Source organism: Ovis canadensis, chromosome 23 (assembly GCF_042477335.2).
Source record: "Ovis canadensis isolate MfBH-ARS-UI-01 breed Bighorn chromosome 23, ARS-UI_OviCan_v2, whole genome shotgun sequence".
Taxonomy (NCBI): Eukaryota; Metazoa; Chordata; class Mammalia; order Artiodactyla; family Bovidae; genus Ovis; species Ovis canadensis.
The window spans coordinates 36,766,244-36,790,684 of record NC_091267.1 but is presented as its reverse complement, the minus strand read 5'-3'; the positions used below and the strand labels follow the sequence as shown (position 1 = coordinate 36,790,684).

At 37.1% G+C, this 24,441-nt stretch overlaps 1 protein-coding gene across 7 annotated transcripts in view; it reads right to left on the bottom strand.

The window, feature by feature from the left end:
- Nucleotides 1-24,441, bottom strand: part of NOL4 (nucleolar protein 4) — a 460,596-nt gene that overhangs the window by 127,787 nt on the left and 308,368 nt on the right. For 5 of the 7 annotated variants that reach the window (XM_069568799.1, XM_069568800.1, XM_069568802.1 and 2 more), the window contains one exon: nt 10,032-10,211. In XM_069568799.1, the coding sequence (XP_069424900.1) occupies nt 10,032-10,211 (180 nt within the window). Of the gene's footprint in view, nt 1-9,075; nt 9,268-10,031; nt 10,212-24,441 lie in introns of all 7 variants that reach the window. The other 2 variants (XM_069568797.1, XM_069568798.1) reach the window with 1 other exon arrangement.

The following is a 24,441-nucleotide window of genomic DNA, read 5'->3' as shown; positions in this document are numbered from 1 at the left end:
AGCTTATAGAGGTATTTAAAAATTGTAATATTTTTTTTGTTTTTTACTCAGGATTTGTATGTATTTGTAAATGGAAGATGAGTGAGGTATATGAAAGGTATTCCATGAGCCTCAGGTCAACATAATACTTAAGGATCTATTGATGAGTCCAGGGAATCTTCCCAACCCAGAGATCGAACCCAGGTCTCTCACATTGTAGATAGACGCTTACTGTCTGAGCCACCAGGGAAGTCCAAATCTGAAAGCTATGAAGGCTGTATTCTTTACACTTTAGTTACTCTTCAACTTTAGTAAATAAAATACATTCAGTAAACAAAGAGAATAGTACCCATGAACTCTGAATCAGGACAAATCAGTGGACCAAGAAAGCACACACTGAAAGAAAGAGTTGCAGTTCCCTGTGATGACCTATTTGGCAACCCACTCCAGTGTTCTTGCCTGGAGAATCCCAGGGACAGTGGAGCCTGATGGGCTGCCGTCTATGGGGTCGCGCAGAGTTGGACACGACTGAAGCGACTTAGCAGCAGCAGCAGGAATAATTTAGGAGAAGGCAGTGGCACCCTATTCCAGTACTCTTGCCTGGAAAATCCCATGGATGGAGGAACCTGGTGGGCTGTAGTCCATGGGGTCACTAAGAGTCGGACATGACTGAGCGACTTCACTTTCACTTTTCACTTTCATGCATTGGAGAAGGAAATGGCAACCCATTCCAGTGTTTTTGCCTGGAGAATCCCAGGGATGGGGGAGCCTGGTGGCTACCATCTATGGGGTCGCACAGAGTTGGACATGACTGAAGCGACTTAGCAGTAGCAGCAGTGATGACCTATACCAGTGGTATCCAAACTTTCTAGCACCAGGGACCAGTTTCACGGAAGACGATTTTACTGTGGACAGGGGAGGTGGAAGGCGGATGTTCTGAGATGATTTAAGTGTGCTACATTTATTTTGCATGCTATTTCTATTATTATTACATCAGCTCTAGCTCAGATCTTCAGGGATTAGATCCTGGAGGTTGGGGATCCCTGATCTAGACATTAAAGGAAATAACAGAGCACATCAGAAGAAAGGGTAGAAAGGAGTCAGATTATCATTAATTATTATTAATAAAATGCTGATCATTTACAGCCCTCTCCTTTAAAAAAATGGAGACTCAGAAACATCACATAAAATTGTACAGGAATTCAACCTAGTGTTGGGACCTAACAAATGCCATGATAGGCTTCAGGGACTAAGGTAGGACTCACGGGAAAAGCTGAGTCATTGCCCAGTGAGGTCATCCCCACGGATGCCAGGACTTGTCTAATCAGCATACTCCCGTAACCTGGTTTGAGTTTATCAGGACGTAAAAGACATCCCCCTGCAGCCAATAAAGATTAGCCAATCAGTAAATACTAGGAAACTCCTGCAGCCAATCAGCTCTTGCCAACTCTCTGTTCTAAAACCTATAAATACTGCTGTAAATCTGGGCTTGAGGCTCCTTGCTCCACTCCACTGCGTTGGATGTGGCGGGAGCCCTAGCTCGAGCTAGAAATAAAACCCCTTCGTGCTTTTGCATTGCTGTGGACGTCTTATTCTCTCAGTTTTGGGGACTCGGACTCTGGGCATAACACCTAGGTCTCTCAATTTTAAAAGGCCATATGCTAACACTGTAATAAGAAATTTAGAATTTTTTTCTGAAATGATAAAAATTAGACAGTATCAAAGCCAAAATTGAGGAAGACTACTCTAGGTACGAAGGCAGATTTATCGTAAAGCCAATGAAGTACAGGCCCCAGGGTTCTTCAACTGGATGGAACTAATAATACTGAAGTTTCTGGATGTTGTAAGATTATAGGTAGGAATGGGAAAATGAATGAAAATAAAAGTATCAGTATATATATATAAGTGTATCTGAAAATTGTCTAAAGATATGTCTGAAGTAAAAGATTTGAGTCTTCTAGATTTCTCTGTATTAAAAAATTTACTGTGCATTTTTTCTAATTGTAGATATATATTCATCCTTCTATATACATTTTTTGTTCATAATTTTTTATTACTTTACTTTTGAAAAAGCCAAATTTCATAATTTTCAGGTGCAAGTCCTAGTTTTGTCTCTGTTTGCAAATAGAGGGGAGGGAAGGAGTGTAATATGGAAGTAGGAAGTTGAGTTAGAAGAATTATGCAAGGTGTGTGAGAAGCTAGAAATAAAATGATAGCTGATAAAATTAAAAATTATGAGCCTGATTTGGGAAAGACAGAAAAGGAAGAATAAACAGAAATTAGTGGGAGGATGCAAGTCATAAATATAAAGAGAGTCAGACATCATTCCAAGTTTATGAACTTTGGTGTGAATGACAACAGTGGGACAACTGCTGGAAATAGGTAACTCAAGAGGAACTTGCTGGTGATTTGGTAGATGAGGCAGATCAGTGGAGAGAATGGGTGATAGAGAATATAGAGAAATCAGTGAGGATATAACAGTACATTTCTCTAGCATCTGACTGAGATGTGGAATGAAATACCAAGGCTTTGTATATGGCTGGGATCTACTTTAGGAGTTGCTTTTGTTTAGTCATCAAGTTGTGTCCACCTCTTTCACAACCCCATGGCCTATAGCCTGCCATGGGATTCTCTAGGCAAGAATACTGGAGTGGTTGCCATTTCCTTCTTCAGGGGTTCCTGACCCAGGGATCAAACTCGCATCTCCTGCTTGGCAGGTGGATTCTTTACCACTAGCGCCACCTGGGAGAAGGCAATGGCACCCCACTCCAATACTCTTGCCTGGAATATCCCATGGGCGGAGGAGCCTGGTAGGCTGCAGTCCATGGGGTTGCTAAGAGTCGGACATGACTGAACGACTTCACTTTCACTTTTCACTTTCATGCATTGGAGAAGGAAATGGCAACCCACTCCAGTGTTCTTGCCTGGAGACTCCCAAGGATGGGGGAGCCTGGTGGGCTGCCCGTCTTTGGGGTCATACAGAGTCGGACACGACTGAAGCAACTTAGCAGCAGCAGCAGCACCACCTGAGAAGCCCTCACTTAGACAGGAGAGAAGTCTATAAGGGGCAGACCTCTGCAGCTGTGGAGACAGTAAGGTACAGTAAGTGCATGGCCAAACACAGAAACTTCAGCAGTGCCCCAAATCAAGAAAAAAGTACATGAGTAGAAATGGGAAAAAAAAAAAAAGTCTTTAGAAAACAGGGTGATTTGTAGTAGAGGATGCAATTTTTGGATTTGGTATAAAGGTGGTCATGAGCTCTTCATGAGAAGTAATTCAGTATGGTGGTGAGAACGACAACTCACTGAAATAAGGGACTATTAGTGGAGGCGGTCGGAGAAGGCAATGGCACCCCACACCAGTACTCTTCCCTGGAAAATCCCATGGATGGAGAAGCCTGGTGCGCTGCAGTCCATGGGGTCACTAAGAGTCGGACATGACTGAGCGACTTCACTTTCACTTTTCACTTTCATGCATTGGAGAAGGAAATGGCAACCCACTCCAGTGTTCTTGCCTGGAGAATCCCAGGGACGGGAGAGTCTGGTGGGCTGCCGTCTATGGGGTCGCACAGAGTCAGACACGACTGAAGCGACTTAGCAGTAGCAGTAGCAGTAGCAGTGGAGGTGGTGGTAAGAGGTATCATTTGTGAGTATAAAATAATCATTCAGGAAACATGGCAAAGAAAGATAGACTCATTGAGTCTACAAAGAACGATTATAGAAGCCATTACACTCAATATCTGTATCTATTTGGAATCTGGGGAGTGTTTTAAGGCAGAAGATAAGAAAAGGAGAAACAGTGAAAGGGGAAAACTGAAACTACGACCACTGGGATGGTCACAGAAGCAATGTGCCGAAGGAGGTCAAGTTACAGGCAGCAGAAACAGCAGGGTGATCCAGAGCAAGGAAGACCAGAGCACTGTCTCTGTAAAGACAGCAGAGGATACTTAAAACATTCTACATGATTGTGAAAACTTTTACCATAGCTTGGGCAGGCTCTTTGAGAGAAAGCAAAGACTAAGGTCTACCTGTACGAATAATGACTGAATAATATTCAATGAAACTGAGAAAATTAAAGAACTAAGAGGGTAGAACATTAGCTGTCAATTATTTAGAAAAGTATTATAGGATGAAATTTAGAAAGAAATATTATGAAGAAAGAATTTAGAAGATGTTATAGAAGTATCCTGGGGGATAGTAGATGACATCTATAAAAGAGAGGGCAAAAAAATGGCACAACTAGCAGGTGGGAAATTCCAACAAAATGTGTTTGCTAATTAGCTTCAATTAAGTTAAGTGGTCACAAGGAGAGAAACCGGCACAGTTGTGATCACAATGCATGAAGAATATTGTGAATAATAATGGCTGCACAGATACAAAGTTTTTAATCAATGTCTTGTATGGAGGGCTCACGATGTTTCTGGTCAAATGTTTAGTTTAAAGAAGCACTTTAATTCATTTTTATAGTGGCTCTGTTTGCTAAAGAATGAACAGCAAGTGGCACTGTAGCTTTTGTAATACCTATACACAGTCTATTTCATGGCTATAAAAGCTGTGAATTGAAGAAGAATTATGATCTCTCTATGTTAGCTTGTATCAGAGAAATAGAGGCAAAGGATATATAATAGTCAAATTCGCTAAAAAAAAAGTACCATTTCCTAAACATGTAATACTTATCTTTTAATGAAAAAACTAAAACCAGAAGGTCAGTTAGCAAAATTACTGAGGAGGGTATTAGAGGATGTAAATAAAAAATACTGTGAATAGAAAACTTAGAAGATGGTCTGAAATGATGGTGTTTCCATAATTAGATTATTTACATATTTGTTTTAAAATTATATCTCTCCTCACCAAAAACAGATACCAGAGCTACCAAGGAAATATATACACTAAAACAAATTAAACAAACAGATAAATGGGAAAGAGATAACTCAGAAAGATTTTGGCTGTAAACTTCCTGACAGGCAAAAAAGTGAACCTAGTAAGTTAATGATGAGAAAACATAAAAGCACTCTATTTCCGCAGGAGAAACACATTCTTCTTTTCCATTACATGCTAAAAGAGGGTTCCAAATGAGATCATTTATAGTGGACATTCACTAGCCTAATGGACAATGTTCCTGGCAAAATTCTTCAAAAAATAGCATGAGATTAATTCTTCAAACAAATATGGTCAATAAATAATATTAAAAGGCAAGTTAATAGGTAATTTTTCAAGAGATTGAGTTTATGGAATTCAAATATCTAGGCTACTTGATCTGAATAAAGAACTTAGAAGATGGTCTGAAAATGAGGTACAAAATTTGAGGTACAAGAGGCAGAATGGATTGAAAGTCTTTGACTATATCCTCCAAATATTTCCATTTAAGTTTTACAAAAATGCATCTAAACATATGCAGCCTGGTGAAAGATTCTCTAAACAATGCAAACTCAGAAAATAAAAAGTGAAATCATATCCATAACACAAATGATACTCGGGTTATGGGCCAACCCTGCCTTGTTCATAAAGCTTTGCTTTTATTGTTTAATCTATCATAGGTTCTCTTGAATTTAAGATCAGGACACACTGAAGCAATACATTTCTTTTCTGGAACAATCAACAAATAGTCTTTAGAAAACTAACTGAAGTAACGAGTGTCAAAGCTGCATAACAGAATCAATAATGATTTGATATAGTTGTCTAAGGATTAATATAATGGCTATCTAACTCAATGGTTCTTAAAATCTATTGAAAACTAACAAAGTACTCTGTATCAAGCTTCTTGGATTTACTTTTCATAAAACATATTCTTTTATATTCAACACTGAAGAACTTATGATTTGAGATCATTGGAAACAATGAATTAGTGAAAATGTGTAGAAAAGTATAATAATAAGGTTTTTTAACTTTATGCATTATAGAGACTGTTTAGTGCAATGACATACAGATTTTTACTACTTAAGCTATTAAGACCTTTGGGGTCTTAATGATTTCAATGAAATAAGAATGCATAAATACATACTATAATATCTGTATGCATTCAGAGAAGTCAATGAAAAGTACTTGTGCTCTGAATTCTTAAGGGATAAAAGAAGTGAAAATAAAAGTTGCTCAGTCACATCTGACTCTTTGTGACTCCATGGACTAAAGCCCATCAGGTTCCTCTGTCCATGGAGTCCTCCAGGCAAGATCACTGGAGTGGGTAGCTGTTCCCTTCTCCAGGGGATCTTGCCAACCCAGGGACTGAACTTGGGTCTCCTGCATTGCAGGTGGATTCTTTACCATCTGAGCCACCAGGGAAGCCTCATCTTAAGGGATAGTGCAGTGTAGATTAATTAAAAATGAATATTTTTTGTACTAACAACAGCAGAAAATTAGAGTGAAAGTCAGATTCTGAGTATAATACTAATATAAGGGCTAAGTCGCTTCAGTTGTGTCCAACTCTTTGTGAACCCATGGACTGTAGCCCGCCCAGCTCCTCTGTGTCCATGGGATTCTCCAGGCAAGAATACTGGAGTGAATTGCCATTTCCTCCTCCAGGGGATCTTCCTGACCCAGGGATTGAACCTGAGTCTCTTACGTCTCCTGCAATGGCAGGTTGGTTCTTTACCATTAGTGCCACCTGGAAAACCCCTAATACTAAGTTGTGAGAAACCACTTCTATGGGAATATCTCTGAATTTCTAAATCAAAGTCAGGAAGGAACTATGAATTCAATATTTTGTATTTTGCTTTACTTATAGAGTCTGTTGCCTTAGAGACCATAAGTAACTGGATGAGCTAAGCTTGCTGAATATCACTTTAATACATTCATTTTAAAGTCCAGAATCCCCTATCAAATAGTCCTACAACTTTCCAGTTATTCTCTTCAAATATATTAAAGTTGTCTTCAGGTTGCTTCAATGAACTTATTAAAGTACTACAAAATAATTTTCATGTAAAAATAATCATATATTCAAAATAATACACATTTTCTGCACATCTTCATATAGCAAAAATAATAAATGAAAGCATTTTCAAATGTTATAATTTTTAAAATTATTGATATCCTATATTAATTTAAAAATTATGGTGGCAAGAATATTAATGTACAGTATTTAGTTGTAATTACTACCTGTCCTAGTCATGCCTTCCCTATTTGTTCCAGGCAAGGATGAGTGTTCAAAATGATGACACACTCCATGACAATGAAGTCATAAGTAAAGCAAGCACATCAAAATTCTGGTGTTAAATAGATGGCAAATTTGATACTTAATTCCAGTAGTACATGGTTGAATAACACATTTTTAAAAAACAGGCTCAACTACAACATCAATTTTTATCTGTGTTTTTCATTTGTTTAATGTAGGCCTTAGACTTCCCTGGTGGCTCAGACAGTAAAGCGTCTGCCTACAATGCGGGAGACCCAGTTTCAATCCCTGGGTGGGGAAGATCCCCTTGGAAAGGAAATGGCACCCCATTCCAGTATTCTTGCCTGGAAAATCCCATGGACAGAGGAGCCTGGTAGGCTACAGTCCGTGAGGTCGCAAAGAAAGAGTCGGACACAACTGCGCGACTTCACTTCACTCACTTTGTATTTTTACTTAAGCACTTCACTTCCTACAACTGTAACCTCAAAGAATCATGATTAGGAAACATGCCAAATTTATTTTAACAAGTCAGGCATCTCATATTCCTCATTACTTTGTGAGAGTTATACACATTATACATGTACGGATAAAGGAACAAAGAGATGAACAATTGAAAATTATTAAAAATGAAATACAAAGCATTTCTTTATAATGTTTTACTTCATGATTAGTTTGCAAACCGACATGGTTTTATATCAACTTTTTTGTCCTCTATGCATAGCACAAAGCTGAAAACACACAGGTGTTCATATTTGGTAAATAAATACAGCTAATAAAAAACCTGTGACTGTCTCAAATACACTTTATCGAAATTAAGAATTCTGCATGACAAACTGAAGTAATGTGCCTAGGTTACACAGCACCATAGTTCTGGTGAGCCTAGAACTCCACACCATACTCTCTGGGGACCAAGCCTTGTGTTAGAGACCAGCTTGACTGACTACCTCTCTATAAGAAACGGTCATTTTCCTTTTAAAATTTCAAAGATATTCTCATAAGTCAATGTAGAAAAATGGATAATAAGGGATTTTATTACTTGTCATTTGTTTTTATCTGAAAAGCTCTTTCTCATATAGGATACTCTGAAACCTCTCCTAAATCTATACCAACTCCTGCTCTATGATACCTAGTAAATTAGAGGCATTGATCACAAACACAAAGAGTTTGGCTTTCACAGAGGCTTCTCAAAGGTACAAATAAAATAGTTTCAGAAAAGTTCTAGTACTTGTCCACTCAAGTACATAAAAATATTGAGAAATTTTAAAAATATATTGTAAAAACTACTTCTAGGTACAACTACTCAATCAAGCTGAGGTAGAATAAAGTTGAAAAACCACTGATATTTAATTTCCAGCCATAAATACCTAACACTGGCATAATATCATCCATCTATAAAGCCAAGCTGAATCTAAAAGTTCATGTTAACCATCCACAAGACAGACACACAAATATACCGAGTACACAAAAGCTTCATTTTTCACATAAGGAGTTTCATTCCCTGATCTTTGTTTTCAAGGCCTGCTATTTGTAAACTGTTGGTATGAAAATGATACTACTTAGATGGATCCATTCATTTCCTTTCGTTCCAGAGAAAGGCATTCTCTTATGCCATCTAAAGCAACCATTGGTGCTTCAGTTCAAGACTTGATTAACCTTAGATCTGCTTCAGCAGTAACAGAAAGAAAACACACAAGAATGGGACGCTGATTCTTGCTGGTGTTCACTCATGTGACCCTCCTTTTCTAGGACGTGGTACCACGCGGGCCTGTGAGTGCTAGTCTCACACGGTATTCCTTATTGAATCAACAGAGGGGATAAATACTTCAGGAAGATGCAAAGGAGCAAAAACAAACAAGCAAACAAAAACCCCTTGGACCTGACGTTATGGAAAAAATTAAAAAGACACTAAGATGAAAAAAAAAAATCGTGTCATGGTTTACATGTGGGATTTGGATGGAATCTAGGGCTGTGTTTCAATTCAAAACTCACCATCTCAAAACCACTTCTTTTCATCCGCCTGCAGGACTTGAGGTAAGTACGTATGCGTTTTCGGGCACGCTCTTGATATTCAGGGAATTGTCGCCTGCATGAGTCAATGATAGCCTGGATCTTTTCTTTGGGCTGCTTAGAGATTGGGACCATTCGGTCCAAGTTCTCATCTACAAACAGCCTGACAAACATCTGTTGGCAAGAGGGAGACAGAGGAGAAGGGTTTGGAGGGCTGCTCTCTGCTGTTCCTAGCTTCCTGTCTTGATTACCGATAGGAAAATACTCTTTTCTGGTTTATGCCCTGGAGAACTTTGCAATGGAAAGCCAGAAACTTTAAGCAGACACCCTTTAAAGACTTTCTAAATGGTTGGATTAAAAACTAGAGAGAGAAAGAGAGAGAGAGAGGCAGACAGACAGACAGACAGAGACAGAAAAATACAGACTACTGCGTAGGAAAAAATCAAGAAATAACAGTAGACTATGACAATTAAGCACCCCGTAAATTCTCTATTCATAATAAAAATGACTGTTACATTGCTACACTGCACAGTATACTAATCTCAGAAAACAAACAACAGATTCTTTTGTCATGCATAATTAGGTAAGCTTGGAAAGCAAAAAAAAAAAAAAAAAGAAAAGAAAAAATAACAAAAACAAAAAATAACGGATGACGGGCCGGCTCTTCTGGGGCATAAGCTGAGGCCCCCTTCATCCACTAGGTAAACATGCATACTCACACAACACAACTGCAGTTTTCAGCTCACATTTGGCTTTAAAATTCTAAACAAAACACAGCAATTCTGGTGTCTGGTTGGCAAAGAGTGTTTCATGTACTTTTTAAATCCTTCTGTAAATTAAACAAACATGTCTCTAAAATATCCACATTTACCAACAAGCAACAACATGAAAGTGAAGGGGTAAAAATCCAGCCACACGGGGAGGGTGGCAAGACTCACATTAAAAGCTTTTAGCCGCTCAGCCTCCACGCCATCTGTCTCGTTAGCTTTCTCAGAATCTTCGTGGTCATCGTGGTCATCTTCATCCTCATCTCCCCTGTTTAGAGACAGATCCTCAGCACCCCGATCCACACTCTCATTTTTGCCTGAGTCGTAGCTTGAATAGCTATGCGCAGGGGACTGAAAAGAAAAGAAGAAATTGCTGCTTTGAAATTCCTTGCATGAGCTAATAAATTCTGTTTTGCTTTTAATGTCAACCGTTTCTCAAAACTTCAGTTTAAATAAGCTGATAATTCTAGAGCTGTGGCTATTTTCACTTAAATCAAAATTAACTTAAATGAAATCAAATTAAAACTTCATTTCTTCTGTCACACCATTCACATGGTGAGTGCTCAATAGCCACATAGAACATTTCCGTCACTGCAGAAAGATTTATTGAATTTAGCTTTTTGAGAGTGATTACTGTTTCCATTCAATATACATTTTGCAGAACAAAAAACAACCTGCAATCAGTTTTGCAAAGGAATCGTTGAATCACATATTCTTGGAATAGAGATGACATCAGAGCTTAGTCCACCTAACTGCATTAGTATTCTTGAAACAGATTAGGGAACTGAGGGGTAGGTATATTTCATGGATTTGCCCAACAAGGACTATACAAAATATTGATGCTAGGATTGCTAGGACAACATGTTTTCAGGTCACTTTATAATTTGTCTATGAGTCTAAAGATGGCATCTGATTTTGGTTTAGAAAAAAGTAATTAGGTTTCCTTCTAATCATTTGTCAAGCTTAGTGCTTCATAATGTACTAATGAAGGCCAACCAAGACAAGTTTCACAAACGTAGATAATTGTGTCCAAGACCAACTATGGGTCCTGCTGCGATATCCTTTACTTCCTTGTTAGCTGAGCATCTGTTCCAATCCTGTGGGCACCAACCTCTTCTACCCTAGGTATCACTGCTTCAAACCTTTAGCCCCAGATGAAGAAAGTGTGCCTGTGACTAAAATCAAGTTGAATCTAGCAGAGCTAAGAAGAGTAGAAACAGTCCTGGGAAATCATTTGAGCATCTAGATTCAACAGTGCTGGAAATGAAATGAACTCAAGGATCTTTCCAGCTGTGTGATATTACATCCTTTCAACCACCCCTTTATATTTTTGCTTAAATCTGAGTTTCAATCATTTGCAGTGGAGCTTGGAGTAGTACAGAAATCAGTTATTACTGGGTCAGATTAACAACCCCAAGTTTCATATATGATAACTTAGATACCCGGGTCACCCCAGCTGGTATGTGTAATTTCTGTAAAGAACAGAAACTGTTCTGAAATCTAACAGCAACGTCAAATACTTTTGAAAGACCTTTACAATGGGAAATTTTAAATCATTAGCCTTAAAACTGCCTCCATGCAATGACAACATATGTGTTGAATGCTTTAAGGACTGCACTACTATATTATTACCATAAAATCAGAGAGAACAAAACTAAAATAGATCACTGGCATTAAAAGTAGAGTTACAATTTAAAATAAAGCCTATTGTTATAGTTCAGATCATTAACAAGGTAGAATCACCTAATCAAATATAAGACACATATTCCATAGGTTTGAAAAATACACCATATATGCCTTTTAAATGGTAATATCTTAAAAGTGTTATAATACATTTATCTGAATATTAATATGCTGGGCTAATTTATTCTCTCTAGATATGATGTGAGACGCACAAGCCGGCAGTCTATACAGACAGTACCACTTAGCACCATGAAGGATGTTCATGGACAGCCCTAGGCAGTCAAAGTAAAAAAGCCCATGTTAGACCTGAGAATATTCAGGATCTAAACCGAGAACATAATCAATGTCGTTGTTGTTTTTAATCCTTTGACAAAATAAACTAAAATTTTTGTAACTCTGAATTCTCTTTTGCAGATGGTATGTCATTTCTTGCCTGTCTCACTGTTGAAGATCTAAAAGCTTTCAAGACTAACTGGATTAAGTTCAATTTCCACAGATTCCCACTTCAACCTCGGTCTATTTGAGTCTTTCCTTTCACTGTAAACTCTTAATATTCAATGGCTTTTGACACTGATTTAAATACCACCATTGTGCTGTACATTTCTTTTCATGTTGATATTCTTTTTTTTTTTTCCTTCAAGCTAGACTGAGACAGGAATCAAAACATATCCTACTTTTTCCTCATAGCACCTAAGAAAGGTTCTCTACAGAGTTGGAGCTTAAGATAGTTTTTCTTTCTCTGCAAAGCCGTTGGTCTTAAAATATGGGGGAGTGAAGACAAGCCATAGATGGAAAGAAAATATTTGCCAATGGCACATCTGCTAAAGGACAGTTATCCAAAATAAACAAAGAACACTAAAAGCTAAACAATAAGAAAACAACTTGATTAAAATATGGGCCAGTGACACCTCACCCAAGAAGATATACAGATGGCAAATAGGCACATGAAAAGATGCTTCACATCATATGCATTGGGGAAATGCAAACCGAAGCAACAAAGGGATATCACTACACATGTATAAAAATGGTCAAAATCTGGAACACTGACAACACTAAATGCTGGAGAGGATGTGGAACCACAAGCCTCATGCGTTGCTGGTAGGATGCAAAATGATACCACCACCTTGGAAGATAGTTTTGCTTTTTCTTCTGAAACTAAACATATTCACCATGTGATTTAGCAATTGTGCTCCTTGGTATTTACCCAAGGAATTAAAATTTGTGTCTACACAAAACCTGCACAATAATGTTTCAAACAGCTTTATTTATAATTGCCAAAACCTGGAAATAACCAAGATGTGCTTCAATGAGTGAATGGATAAACTGTGGTTGATCCAGATAATGAAATAATATTTAATACTAAAAGAAATGAGCTATCCAGCCACGAAAAGACACAGAAGAATCTTAAATACATATTACTAAGTGTGTCTCCTGGGTGGTGCTAGTGGTAAAGAAACTGCTGGCCAATTCAGGAGACATAAAAGACATGAGTCTGATCTCTGGGTCGAGAAGGAGGGTGTGGCAACCCATTCCAGTATTCTTGCCTGGAGAATTCCATGGACAGAGGAGCCTGACAGGCTCCATAGGGTGATACAGAGTCAGACATAACTGAAGCACAAGTGAAATAAACCAATGGAAAAGACTAGATATTGTATGATTTCAACTATATGACATCCTAGAAGAGGCAAAACTAGAGACAACTAAAAAAAAAAAAATCAATAGTTGCCATGGCTTAGGGGATGAGGAGGGATGAATAGATAGAGCAACGAAGACTTTTAGGGCCATGAAAATATTCTGTATGATACTACAGTAGTGGATACAAGCCATTCTACATTTGTACAAATCCAAGGAACGTACACTTCCATGAGTGAACCTGAATATAAACTATTGACTTTGGATAACTATAATTCACGAGTGTAGGTTCATCAATTGTATTAATAACATGTGTGCTGCTCTGGTAAATAATGCTGGAAACAGGGAAAATTAGAGGGAAGTGGGAATATGGGAAATCTCTATACCTTCCTCTCAGTTTTGCTGTGAATCTAAAACTGCTCTAAAAATAGTCCTTTTTAACAAATGGGAGAATATGGGTATTGGGGTGATAATATAAAATCAAGCAACAAAAATTACTATAGGCCTTCTAATAACCCACATAAAATATAGCAGTCATTGCCCCATAAACCTGTCTCATTTCAATAAAAACTCTGGATGATCATTCCCTAAACAAATCTCCATTTTAGGAACAATCAGTCTCTTATGATCCTTTGTATTTCTGTGTTGTCTGTTGTGATCTCTCCATTTTCATTTCTAATTTTATTGATTTGATTTTTCTCTCTTTGCTTCTTGATGAGTCTGGCTAATGGTTCGTCAATTTTATTTATCCTTTCAAAGAACCAGCTTTTGGCTTTGTTGATTTTTGCTATGGTCTCTTTTGTTTCTTTTGCATTTATTTCTGCCCTAATTTTTAAGATTTCTTTCCTTCTACTAACTCTGGGGTTCTCCAACTCTTCCTTTTCTAGTTGCTTTAGTTGTAGAGTTAGGTTATTTATTTGACTTTTTTCTTGTTTCTTGAGGTATGCCTGTATTGCTATGAACTTTCCTCTTAGCACTGCTTTTATAGTGTCCCACAGGTTTTGGGTTGTTGTGTTTTCATTTTCATTAGTTTCTATGCATATTTTGATTTCTTTTTTGATTTCTTCTGTGATTTGTTGGTTATTCAGAAGTGTGTTGTTCATCCTCCATATGTTGGAATTTTTAATAGAGATTCCTTAAAAAATTGCAAATAGAACTTCCTTATGACCCAGCAATCCCACTGCTGGGCATACACACCGAGTAAACCAGAATTGAAAGAGACACATGTACCCCAATGTTCATCGCAGCACTGTTTATAATAGCCAGGACATGGAAACAACCTAGATGTCCATCAGCAGATGAATGGATAAGAAAGCTGTGGTACATATACACAATGGAGTATTACTCAGCCGTAAAAAAAGAATTCATTTGAATCAGTTCTGATGAGATGGATGAAACTGGAGCCGATTATACAGAGTGAAGTAAGCCAGAAAGAAAAACACCAATACAGTATACTAACACATATATATGGAATTTAGGAAGATGGCAATGACGACCCTGTATGCAAGACAGGGAAAGAGACACAGATGTGTATAACGGACTTTTGGACTCAGAGGGAGAGGGAGAGGGTGGGATGATTTGGGAGAATGACATTCTAACATGTATACTATCATGGAAGAATTGAATCGCCAGTCTATGTCTGATGCAGGATGCAGCATGCTTGGGGCTGGTGCATGGGGATGACCCAGAGAGATGTTATGGGGAGGGAGGCGGGAGGGGGATTCATGTTTGGGAACGCATGTAAGAATTAAAGATATTAAAATTTAAAAAATAAAAAAAATTTAAAAAAAGATTAATTAAAAAAAATTTAAAAAAAGGAACAATCATTTTCACTTCCATGTGTAAATCCAACAAATCCAAATTAGATCTTTAAAAATACAAAGAAGCATAACTTAGGCCTGATGGAAGAGACACACCTGCTTATCCAAAATACACAGGTGTTGGTTTATGGGGACAAGATTAGATTTTTGTCTTAGTTGCATATTTCATTCATTATCTTGAGATAACACATGACCATCCTTCTTGAAAATATATTTGCACTTTCCTTTTCTCACATTTTTGTACCCAAATAGAACTGCCAATTCTAGACCTAGAAAAATCCCTACAAAGAGGAAGATTAACCTTATTTTTAAGGAAAGTTTGCTTACTCTGTGTTCAGAGCATTTTTTATCTTTATTTAATATTTTACTCTTTTTGATGCAATTATAGATAGGAGTTTGTTCTTAATTTCTCATTCTGAGAGTTTATTATTGTGTATAGAAATGCAACAGATTTCTGTATATTGATTTTCTATTCTGCAACTTCACTGTATTCAGCATTACATTTTAAAATATCAGTTACTTATTCCGGAATCTACTAGCCATTCTTAGCATCATTAAAAGCGTGATTACCTGACACTATGAGCCTTCTGATGAGATGCAAAATGAAGCATTTGTTCTTGCGTATTAGTCACTCAGTCATAACCCGCCAAGCTCCTCTGTCCATGGTATTTTTAAGGCAAGAATACTGGAGTGAGTGGGTTGCCATTTCCTCCTTCAGGGGATCGCCCCAACCCAGGGAATGAACTCATATCTCCTGCCTTGGCAGGTGGATGCTTTACCACTGAGCCCCCTGGGAAACCATAAAGGAAACACACAGCATAATTAAAGAAACAAGCTAATGAAAATAAAAACAAGAATTTGAATCAAATCTAACCTCAGTCTAGAATGGCGGTTCTCAAAGTGTGCCTGTTAGATCAGCACTAATTGCATATCCTGGGAACTGATCAGAAATGGACATTATTTCTACCATTCTAGATCACCTGAATCAGACACTTTGGGGCTAGACACATAATCTGTGTTTTATTAATAAAATGCCTTCAAGGGGGATTCTGTTATAGCTCAAGTTTGAGAACCACTGGTCTGAAGTTGGGCTTCCCTTGTAGAGCAAGTTGGTAAAGAACCTGCCTGCAGTGCAAGAGTCCCGTGTTCGGTTCCTGGGTTAGGAAGAACCCTGCAGAAGGAAATAGCAACTCACTCCAGTATTATTGCCTGGGAAATCTCATGGACAGAGGAACCTGGCAGGCTAAGTCCATGGAGTTGCAAGGGATCAGACATGACTTAGCGACTAAACCACCACAGTTTGAAACTAACTTCTAATAAGACAATATAGTAAGACATGAGACACAAGAAAAAGCAGACTGATAAATCCAAAATACGAAACACTGTATAGAACAACTGACTTTGGTGTAGCAATATCGTAGTGACACAGGGAAAAAATTGACATATTAGAAGGGACTTAAAAGGTTTAATAAAGTGAAAGGTGTTGAATTTGCTTATACTGTGATTCAAATAAACTTAATGCAAAAAGACAATTTTGAGAAAATTGGGAATATTTGACTATGGATGAGATTAGATGATTACACTGCATACTTTTTGTTATATGTGATGACCTAACATTTGGATAAGCAAATATTTATCTAAGAAAAGGGGCTTCCCAGATGGCTCAATGGTAAAGAATCCACATACAGTTTTGATCCCTGGGTCCAGATGATCTCCTGGAGGAGGACACAGCAACTTACTCCAGTATTCGTGCCTGGAAAATCCCATGGGCAGAGGAGCCCAGAAGACAGTCCAGGAAGTGACAAAGAGTCAGACATAACTGAGCATACATGCACCTGAGAAAATGTCCACATTTGTTAGAGGCAGAAAGGGATGAAATGCCATGGATATCTGGGATCTGCTTTTAAACACAGCAGAAAAAAAAAGTTAAAAAAGTTAAAAAAAGAAAAAACAACTTAAGCACTGAATTTAGGTGATAGATATTAGCAGTTCTATGTATCAGTTCAGTTGCTCACTTGTTCTTCATGTCTGACTCTTTGCGACCCCATGAACCATAGCACTCTAGGCCACCCCTGTCCATCACCAACTCCCAGAGTCCACCCAAACCCATGTCCATTCAGTCAGTGATGCCATCCAACCATCTCATCCTCTGTCATTCCCTTCTCCTCCAGCCCTCAATCTTTCCCAGCATCAGGGTCTTTTCAAATGAGTCAGCTCTTCACATGAGGTGGCCAAAGTATTGGAGTTTCAGCTTCAACATCAGTCCTTCCAATGAACACCCAGGACTGATCTCCTTTAGGATGGACTGGTTGGAACTCCTTGCAGTCCAAGGGACTCTCAAGAGTCTCCTCCAACACTGCAGTTCAAAAGCATCAATTCTTTGGCGCTCAGCTTTCTTTATAGCCCAACTCTCACATCCATACATGACCACTGGAAAAACCATAGCCTTGACTAGATGGACCTTTGTTGACAAAGTAATGTCTCTGTTTTTTAATATGCTGTCTATGTTGATCATAACTTTCCTTCCAAGGACTAAGTGTCTTTTAATTTCATGGCTGCAATCACCATCTGTAGCGATTTTGGAGCCCCCAAAAATAAAGTCAGCCACTGTTTCCACTGTTTCCCCATCTATTTGCCATGAGGTGACAGGACCAGATAGGGTTGCCAGAAAGTTCATTCAAGTTTTCCCATGGCATCGTATGGAAAAATCCAAGTGAACTTTTGGCCAACTTAATATTATATTCTCTATTTTTAAAGAATTTTATACCTTAAAAATGAATATTAAAATGTAACAAATTTTAAATGATTTTATATTGCCTCTATTTTGAATATTTTTAGGTGACAGTCATTTGTTCAACATTTAAAGAAGCACTGCTTAATACATATAGAGTTGTTTTGTCCTATAGCATTGAATACATACAAAGTTTTTTGAGTTTCAGTTATATTTTCAGTATAACTGAAAGTTATAAAGTTTGGAGAGGGAGTGCATTTGAAAAATTAGATAAGAAAGTGAATATTTAATTAAAATGAGAAAAGCCACAGTAAATGACAAGATTCTAAAAAGTCTATAAATGCTACAAACATCACAAATGGCAGAAATACAGTATTTTAAAAATTAAATAACTCCCCGGCCCATATTTGTTGTCTTTCCACATTTCTTGGCTGCATGTTCTTTGATTGCTTCTTCATATGACAATGATTTTGCATTACCATATTCTACAGAGAGAATAGAAAAAAAAGACAGCATTTAGCATATCTGATGGAAATGTGTCTTTTACTATTGACAGTTTAGAAATTTTCCTTTGCTCTTCAAATTAAATATTGCTAATATCATGCAAATTGTTACATTGTTTTCAGCTGGGGAAGCTCTTAATTAAGTTCCTTTCATATTTAGGGCATCTCAAGTTTTCTTGGGAAATGACTGACTTCATTAAAATGACATTTATGAGTTTCATGTTTTCTTCATTGATATCAGTATTTTCTGTCAAATCCAATGTGAAATTTAAATCTTCTAACATGAATAAATTCATTTCTCTTCATTAACTGTATTTGTCTTACTCCCAAGGAAATACTATCTTTAGTAAGACCTGAAAAATGTTATTACAAGTCACTTACTTCTCAGTGTCAAAACGTCTATCAATTTCACTTGTCATTTTTGTCGATTTTTTCATATTTTATTAATGTTTTCTCTTAATTTTCTCTCAGTTATTTAGTAAATAATACAAAGACAACAAAATGATACAGCTTTTATATATTTCAAATTAAGAATCTATAATTTCTCACCTGTTTTATAAAAAAGGTCCAAAAGACCTTTCTGCATGGCAAGTGAAATATCATTTTCCACTGTATGAATGGTACTCAAACTATCTCTGTATTAATACTTACAATCGCATGTGAATTTGCAATTACACATTTGTATAACCAGGGATTGATTTTTGTTATTTTGTTTATTGGTTTACCATAGTGTATATGCTTTTCTAGTATTGAGGCTAAAAAGGAGACATATTTGACACTTCATTTTGATGCCAAATATTTGTCCAAAAATTACTTGAAGAGTCTTATGGAATTTTAGATATCTGAAAATCACTTCATTTCATAACCTCTGAAAGGAAATCTCTCTCATTTAATAATTTCAAAAACTCTGGCTACTTTTTGGCACTTCAAAATGATAGTAAATATTTTTTTCAGGCTTGTTTTTCAAGATACTAGTTGGTTGAGCATGGTGGTTCTCTCATTTTGACATGCATCAGAATCTCCCAAAGGATCTGTTAAGGTACAGAGTACTGTATCTTATTCAGTAGGCCTAGAGTGGGGCCCACGAATTTTTATTTTAACAAGTGCCCAGATGAAGCAGATGCTGCTGGTCTTCATTCACCTGAGCTGCTATAACAAAAGTCCTATTGACTGGGTGTTTTAACAGAAATATTTATTTCTCAGCATTCTAGAGGCTGAGAGGGCTTCCCTTGTGGCTCAGCTGGTAAAGAATCCACCTGCAATGCAGGAGACCTGGGTTCAATCCCTGGGTTGGGAAGATCTCCTGGAGAAGGGAAAGACTACCCACTTCAGTATCCTGGCCTAGAGAATTCCATGGACTGTATAGTCCATGGGGTCGCAAAGAGTCGGACACAACTGAGCGACTTTCACTTCAGAGGCTGAGAAGTCCAAGATCAAGCTGCCATCAGATTTGATGTCTGAGAACCTGCTTCTTGGGTTCACAGGTTATGAAATTTGTTGACAAGAAAAATAACTTAAGATGATGGTTAACTGTTTAACGCCTATTAGTGTTAGTTGCTCAGCCCATGGACTGCAGCCCACCAGGCTCCTCTTTCCATGGGGTTCTCTGACTGGGTAGCCATTCCCTTTCTCCAGGGGATCTTTCTGACCCAGGAATCAAACCTGGATCTCCTGCATTGCAGGCAGATTCCTTACAGTTTGACCCACCAGAGAAGTGTAATACCTTATCCAAGCATACTTGTTAAAGTTTTAAAATAAATATAAATAAGAAAAAAGATTATACTACTAAACTCAATAATGTATATTCACAAATATCTAAATAATTTCCAGTTAAGATAACACATCAAAAAATTAAATGATAAACATACATTTAAGTTTTAAAATTCTTACATAGAGACAAAAATACTTGGGTTTAGTAACAAAATGTCTTTGTCACATTAAAATTGTACTATGAAAACATATCTAAAAACTATAAGTTTTTATAATTATGTATTAATAGATTTATTAACTTACAATGTAATCCTAATATACAATAGTTCACAATTGCCTGCTACCTAATTTTCAGTAGAAAGTAAAGGTTACTAGTAGTAAAAGGTCTATTTTAAAAACACCAAAAATACAGTTCCTGAACTGGGAACGCTCAAACCAAAATATGGAGTGAAACTCCAGGGTATACTACTATAAAGCATCTTATATAGTGAGGAGGCAGTGACTGTTTATTCTTTACAGTGATTGGTTATAATATTAGAATTTTCTTAAATGATAATGATAGGAAGTTGGTTAATGCTTTCTTCATTTCAATTTTGGGGAACAGTTTGTTTTGCTTATGATTTTTCAGAGAAATCAGCAAGAACCGACCCAAGTCAAGTTAGTCTCCCCAAATAAGCTAAATTAAGCTTTGCTTGTATGACTAAACTTGTCTTGTCTGCTCAGGAAATTTTCAAGCTTGGTTTCCATTTGACTTTTTAATGTTAATGAGAGAGTATGCATTCTTTCTTATAATTAATCTTTAAAATCCAGCATGTGTTTTACACTTACAGCCCATCTCAGACTAGTCATATTTCAGATGTTCAATATCCAACAATTCTATATTTGTATGTACTGTAAAATGATCTCTAAATATTACTAACTACAGAGGAACTATGTTCATAAGATAAAGATTCTTTGTTTCCTAGGCAGATTACATTAAAGGTAATAAAAAACCTTTTATAATCTTTTATTTAAAGCAGACCAATAATCTAAGAATTTTGGGGCTTTTTAACAGAGAAAATAAAATGCAAGTTTTGTATTAGTCTATTACTAAACTCATTTTAAAAACCCATAAATATAAATCTATTCAACTTTAGCCAGCTTTGACCACACACATAAAATCTCTTTTCCACAAATCTTCTGTAACTGTCTATATCCATTCAGCTTCTGTCCTATTTCTTTTGTTTATTCCAGAATAATCATTTTATTTAGGAAAAAATTACTTTTTCTCCTTTACTGCTCCACCCCCAAAAAACACGACATATCAAAACACAGAAAAAGTCCTTTATACCTTTCCTTATCCAAAAAAAATTCTGTTTTCTTAAATTCTTTACATATACAGCTGTTTTCCTTTAAACTGCTAGTTTTAATGTATGTATTGATTATAAATTTTATTTACCAGTACCACTGCTAGATGGTGAGTCAGAAGTAGAAAACAGAGCTATTCCTCTAGCTATTTCAAACATAAAACTTTTTATTCTGATTAATACAATTTAATTTATTAGTGATAGGAACGGAGAAGGCAATGGCACCCCACTCCAGTACTCTTGCCTGGAAAATCCCATGGATGGATAAGCCTGGTAGGCTGCAGTCCATGGGGTCACTAAGAGTTGGACATGACTGAGCGATTTCACTTTCATTTTTCACTTTCATGCATTGGAGAAGGAAATGGCAACCCACTCCAGTGTTCTTGCCTGGAGAATCCCAGGGATGGGGGAGCCTGGTGGGCTGCCGTCTATGGGGTTGCATAGAGTCGGACACGACTGAAGTGACTTAGCTTAGTGATAGGAAGTCATCTATAAAAGCAGCTTTTCTGAGGATGGAGGATATTAGAAATATGTGAAAAAATCATACTGAGAGACTCAACATTAAACAGATAACAAATTATCTCAGATCAGTCAGGTCAATCGCTCAGTCAAGTCTGACTCTTTGCGACCCCATGAATTGCAGCACACCAGGCTTCCCTGTCCATCACCAACACTCAGAGCCTACACAAACTCATGTCTATCACATCAATGATACGATCCAACCATCTCATTCTCTGTCTTCCCCTTTCCTTCTGCCTTCAATCTTTCCCAGCATCAGGGTCTTTCCCAATGAGTTGGTTCTTTGCATCAGGTGACCACAGTATTGGAGTTTCAGCTTCAGCATCAGTCCTTCCAGTCAATATTCAGGACTGACTTCCTTTAGGATTGACTGGTTGGATCTTCTTGAAGTCCAAGAGACTCTCCAAGAGTCTTTTCCAACACCACAGATAAAAAGTATCAATTCTTCGGCCCTCAGCTATTTTTATAGTCCAACTCTCACATCCATCCATGCCTACTGGAAAAACCATAGCTTTAACTAGATGGACCTTTGTTGGCAAAGTAATGTCTCTGCTTTTCAATATGCTATCTAGGTTGGTCATAACTTTTCTTCCAAGGAGTAAGTGTCTTTTAATTTCATGGCAGCAGTCACCATCTGCATTGATTTCAGAGCCTAAGAAAATAGTCTGACACTGTTTCCATTGTTTCTCCATCTTTTTGCCATGAAATGATGGGACCAGATGCCATGATCTTAGTTTTCTGAATGTTGAGTTTTAGCCAACTTTTTCACTCTCCTCTTTTACTTTCATCAAGACTCTCTCTAGTTCTAGCTCTTTGTTTTCTGCCAGAAGGGTGGTGTCATCTGCATATATGAGGTTATTGATATTTTCCAGGAAATCTTGATTCCAGCTTGTGTTTCATCCAGCTCAGCATTTCACATCATGTACACTACATCTAAGTTAAATAAGCAGGGTGACAATGTACAGCCTTGATGTACTCCTTTTCCTATTTGGAACCAGTCTGTTGTTTCATGCACAGTTCTAACTGTTGCTTCTTGACCTGCATACAGATTTTTCAGGAGGCAGGTCAGGTGGTCTGGTATTCCCATCTCTCGAAAAATTTTCCACAGTGATCCACATAGTCAAAGGCTTTGGTATAGTCAATAAAGCAGGAGTAGATGTTTTTCTGGAACTCTCTTGCTTTTTCCATGATCCAGCGGATGTTGGCAATTTGATCTCTGCTTCCTCTGCCTTTTCTAAAACCAGTTTGAACATCAGGAAAGTCACGGTTCACGTATTGCTGAAGCCTGGCTTGGAGGGCTTTGAGCATTAATTTACTAGCATGTGAGATGAGTGCAATTGTGCAGTAGTTTGAGCATTCTTTGGCATTGCCTTTCCTTGGGATTGGAATGAAAACAGACCTTTTCCAGTCCTGTGGCCACTGCTGAGTTTTCCAGATTTGCTGGCATACTGAATGCAGCACTTTAACAGTATCATCTTTTAAGATTTGATATAGCTCAACTGAAATTCCATCACCTCTACTAGCTTTGTTTGTAGTGATGCTTCCTAATTATCTCAGATATTAACACACATTTCCAAGCAAAACAAGAGAGAAATATTGATCAGACTACACAAAATCTGATGGAGTGGGGGTAGTGAGGAGAATATAAGCTATCATTCTAAAATGGGTTTGAAACAACTGATTCTCATAAGTGTCTCCTGGAATAATGCCTATGGTGCCAAAGGTTACTAAAGTATTTCTGAGAAAATAATTGCTCCATCATTGAGCTTATTCCACTCAGAAATAGAAGCCATAAGTCAAAGGTGAAACATTTTATTTAACGTGAAGGAATTGCTCCTGAAATAATTTGTTACATATCTTAACCAATGTCTCAAGGTTTTTATTTACAAATGATGACAGAAATATGTGCTAGGCATGACATTTCAGGTTTTTTTCAATCATTTCTTAAGTGATTACACCACTTCTCAGAGAAAGAATCCAAAAAAGTGTGTGTTCTTGAAACTTCTAGAGATATATGCCAGCAATACTGATGCTATCTTTCAGTACAAGGTAAGAATATAATTATATCAGAGCAATCTTTTGACCTCATAAGCAAAGGTGTGACTCCCTGGTTTAAGTATTATTTCCAAGTTTCAAACACAACTATTTAAGTTCTTAACCTATCATCCTGAAAGAAAAATCCCCAAAGGGCAAACTTCACCTTCCAATATCTCAGTTAATTCCCACAATTAAAGTAATAAAAGATAAATGTAAGCATCATATTTCAGAACATCTACTGTAAATAACATTTTGTTCAGGGACTTTTAAAAAGAAGAAAAACATTATATATACTATTGATATATTTCCCCTAAATTTAATATAATATTATCTCATGTTTTTAGCAGAACATTTGTTTTTCTTAGAGTTAAAATTTATTTGAAAATGAGGCTTGAAAGTAAACTGAAGTCCCAATCATTAATTAAATCACCAACAATTCAGATGATTACAATACTGTAATGGTTTGAGGGCACTATCACTAATTTTAAAGGGAGTGGGGTTTTACAAATATTTTCACAGTATCTGGTAATGATTTCATCATCCTAGGCTTCAAAAAATAAAATAAAAAAACAATTGGTATTTGACAAAATTGCCAAGCCT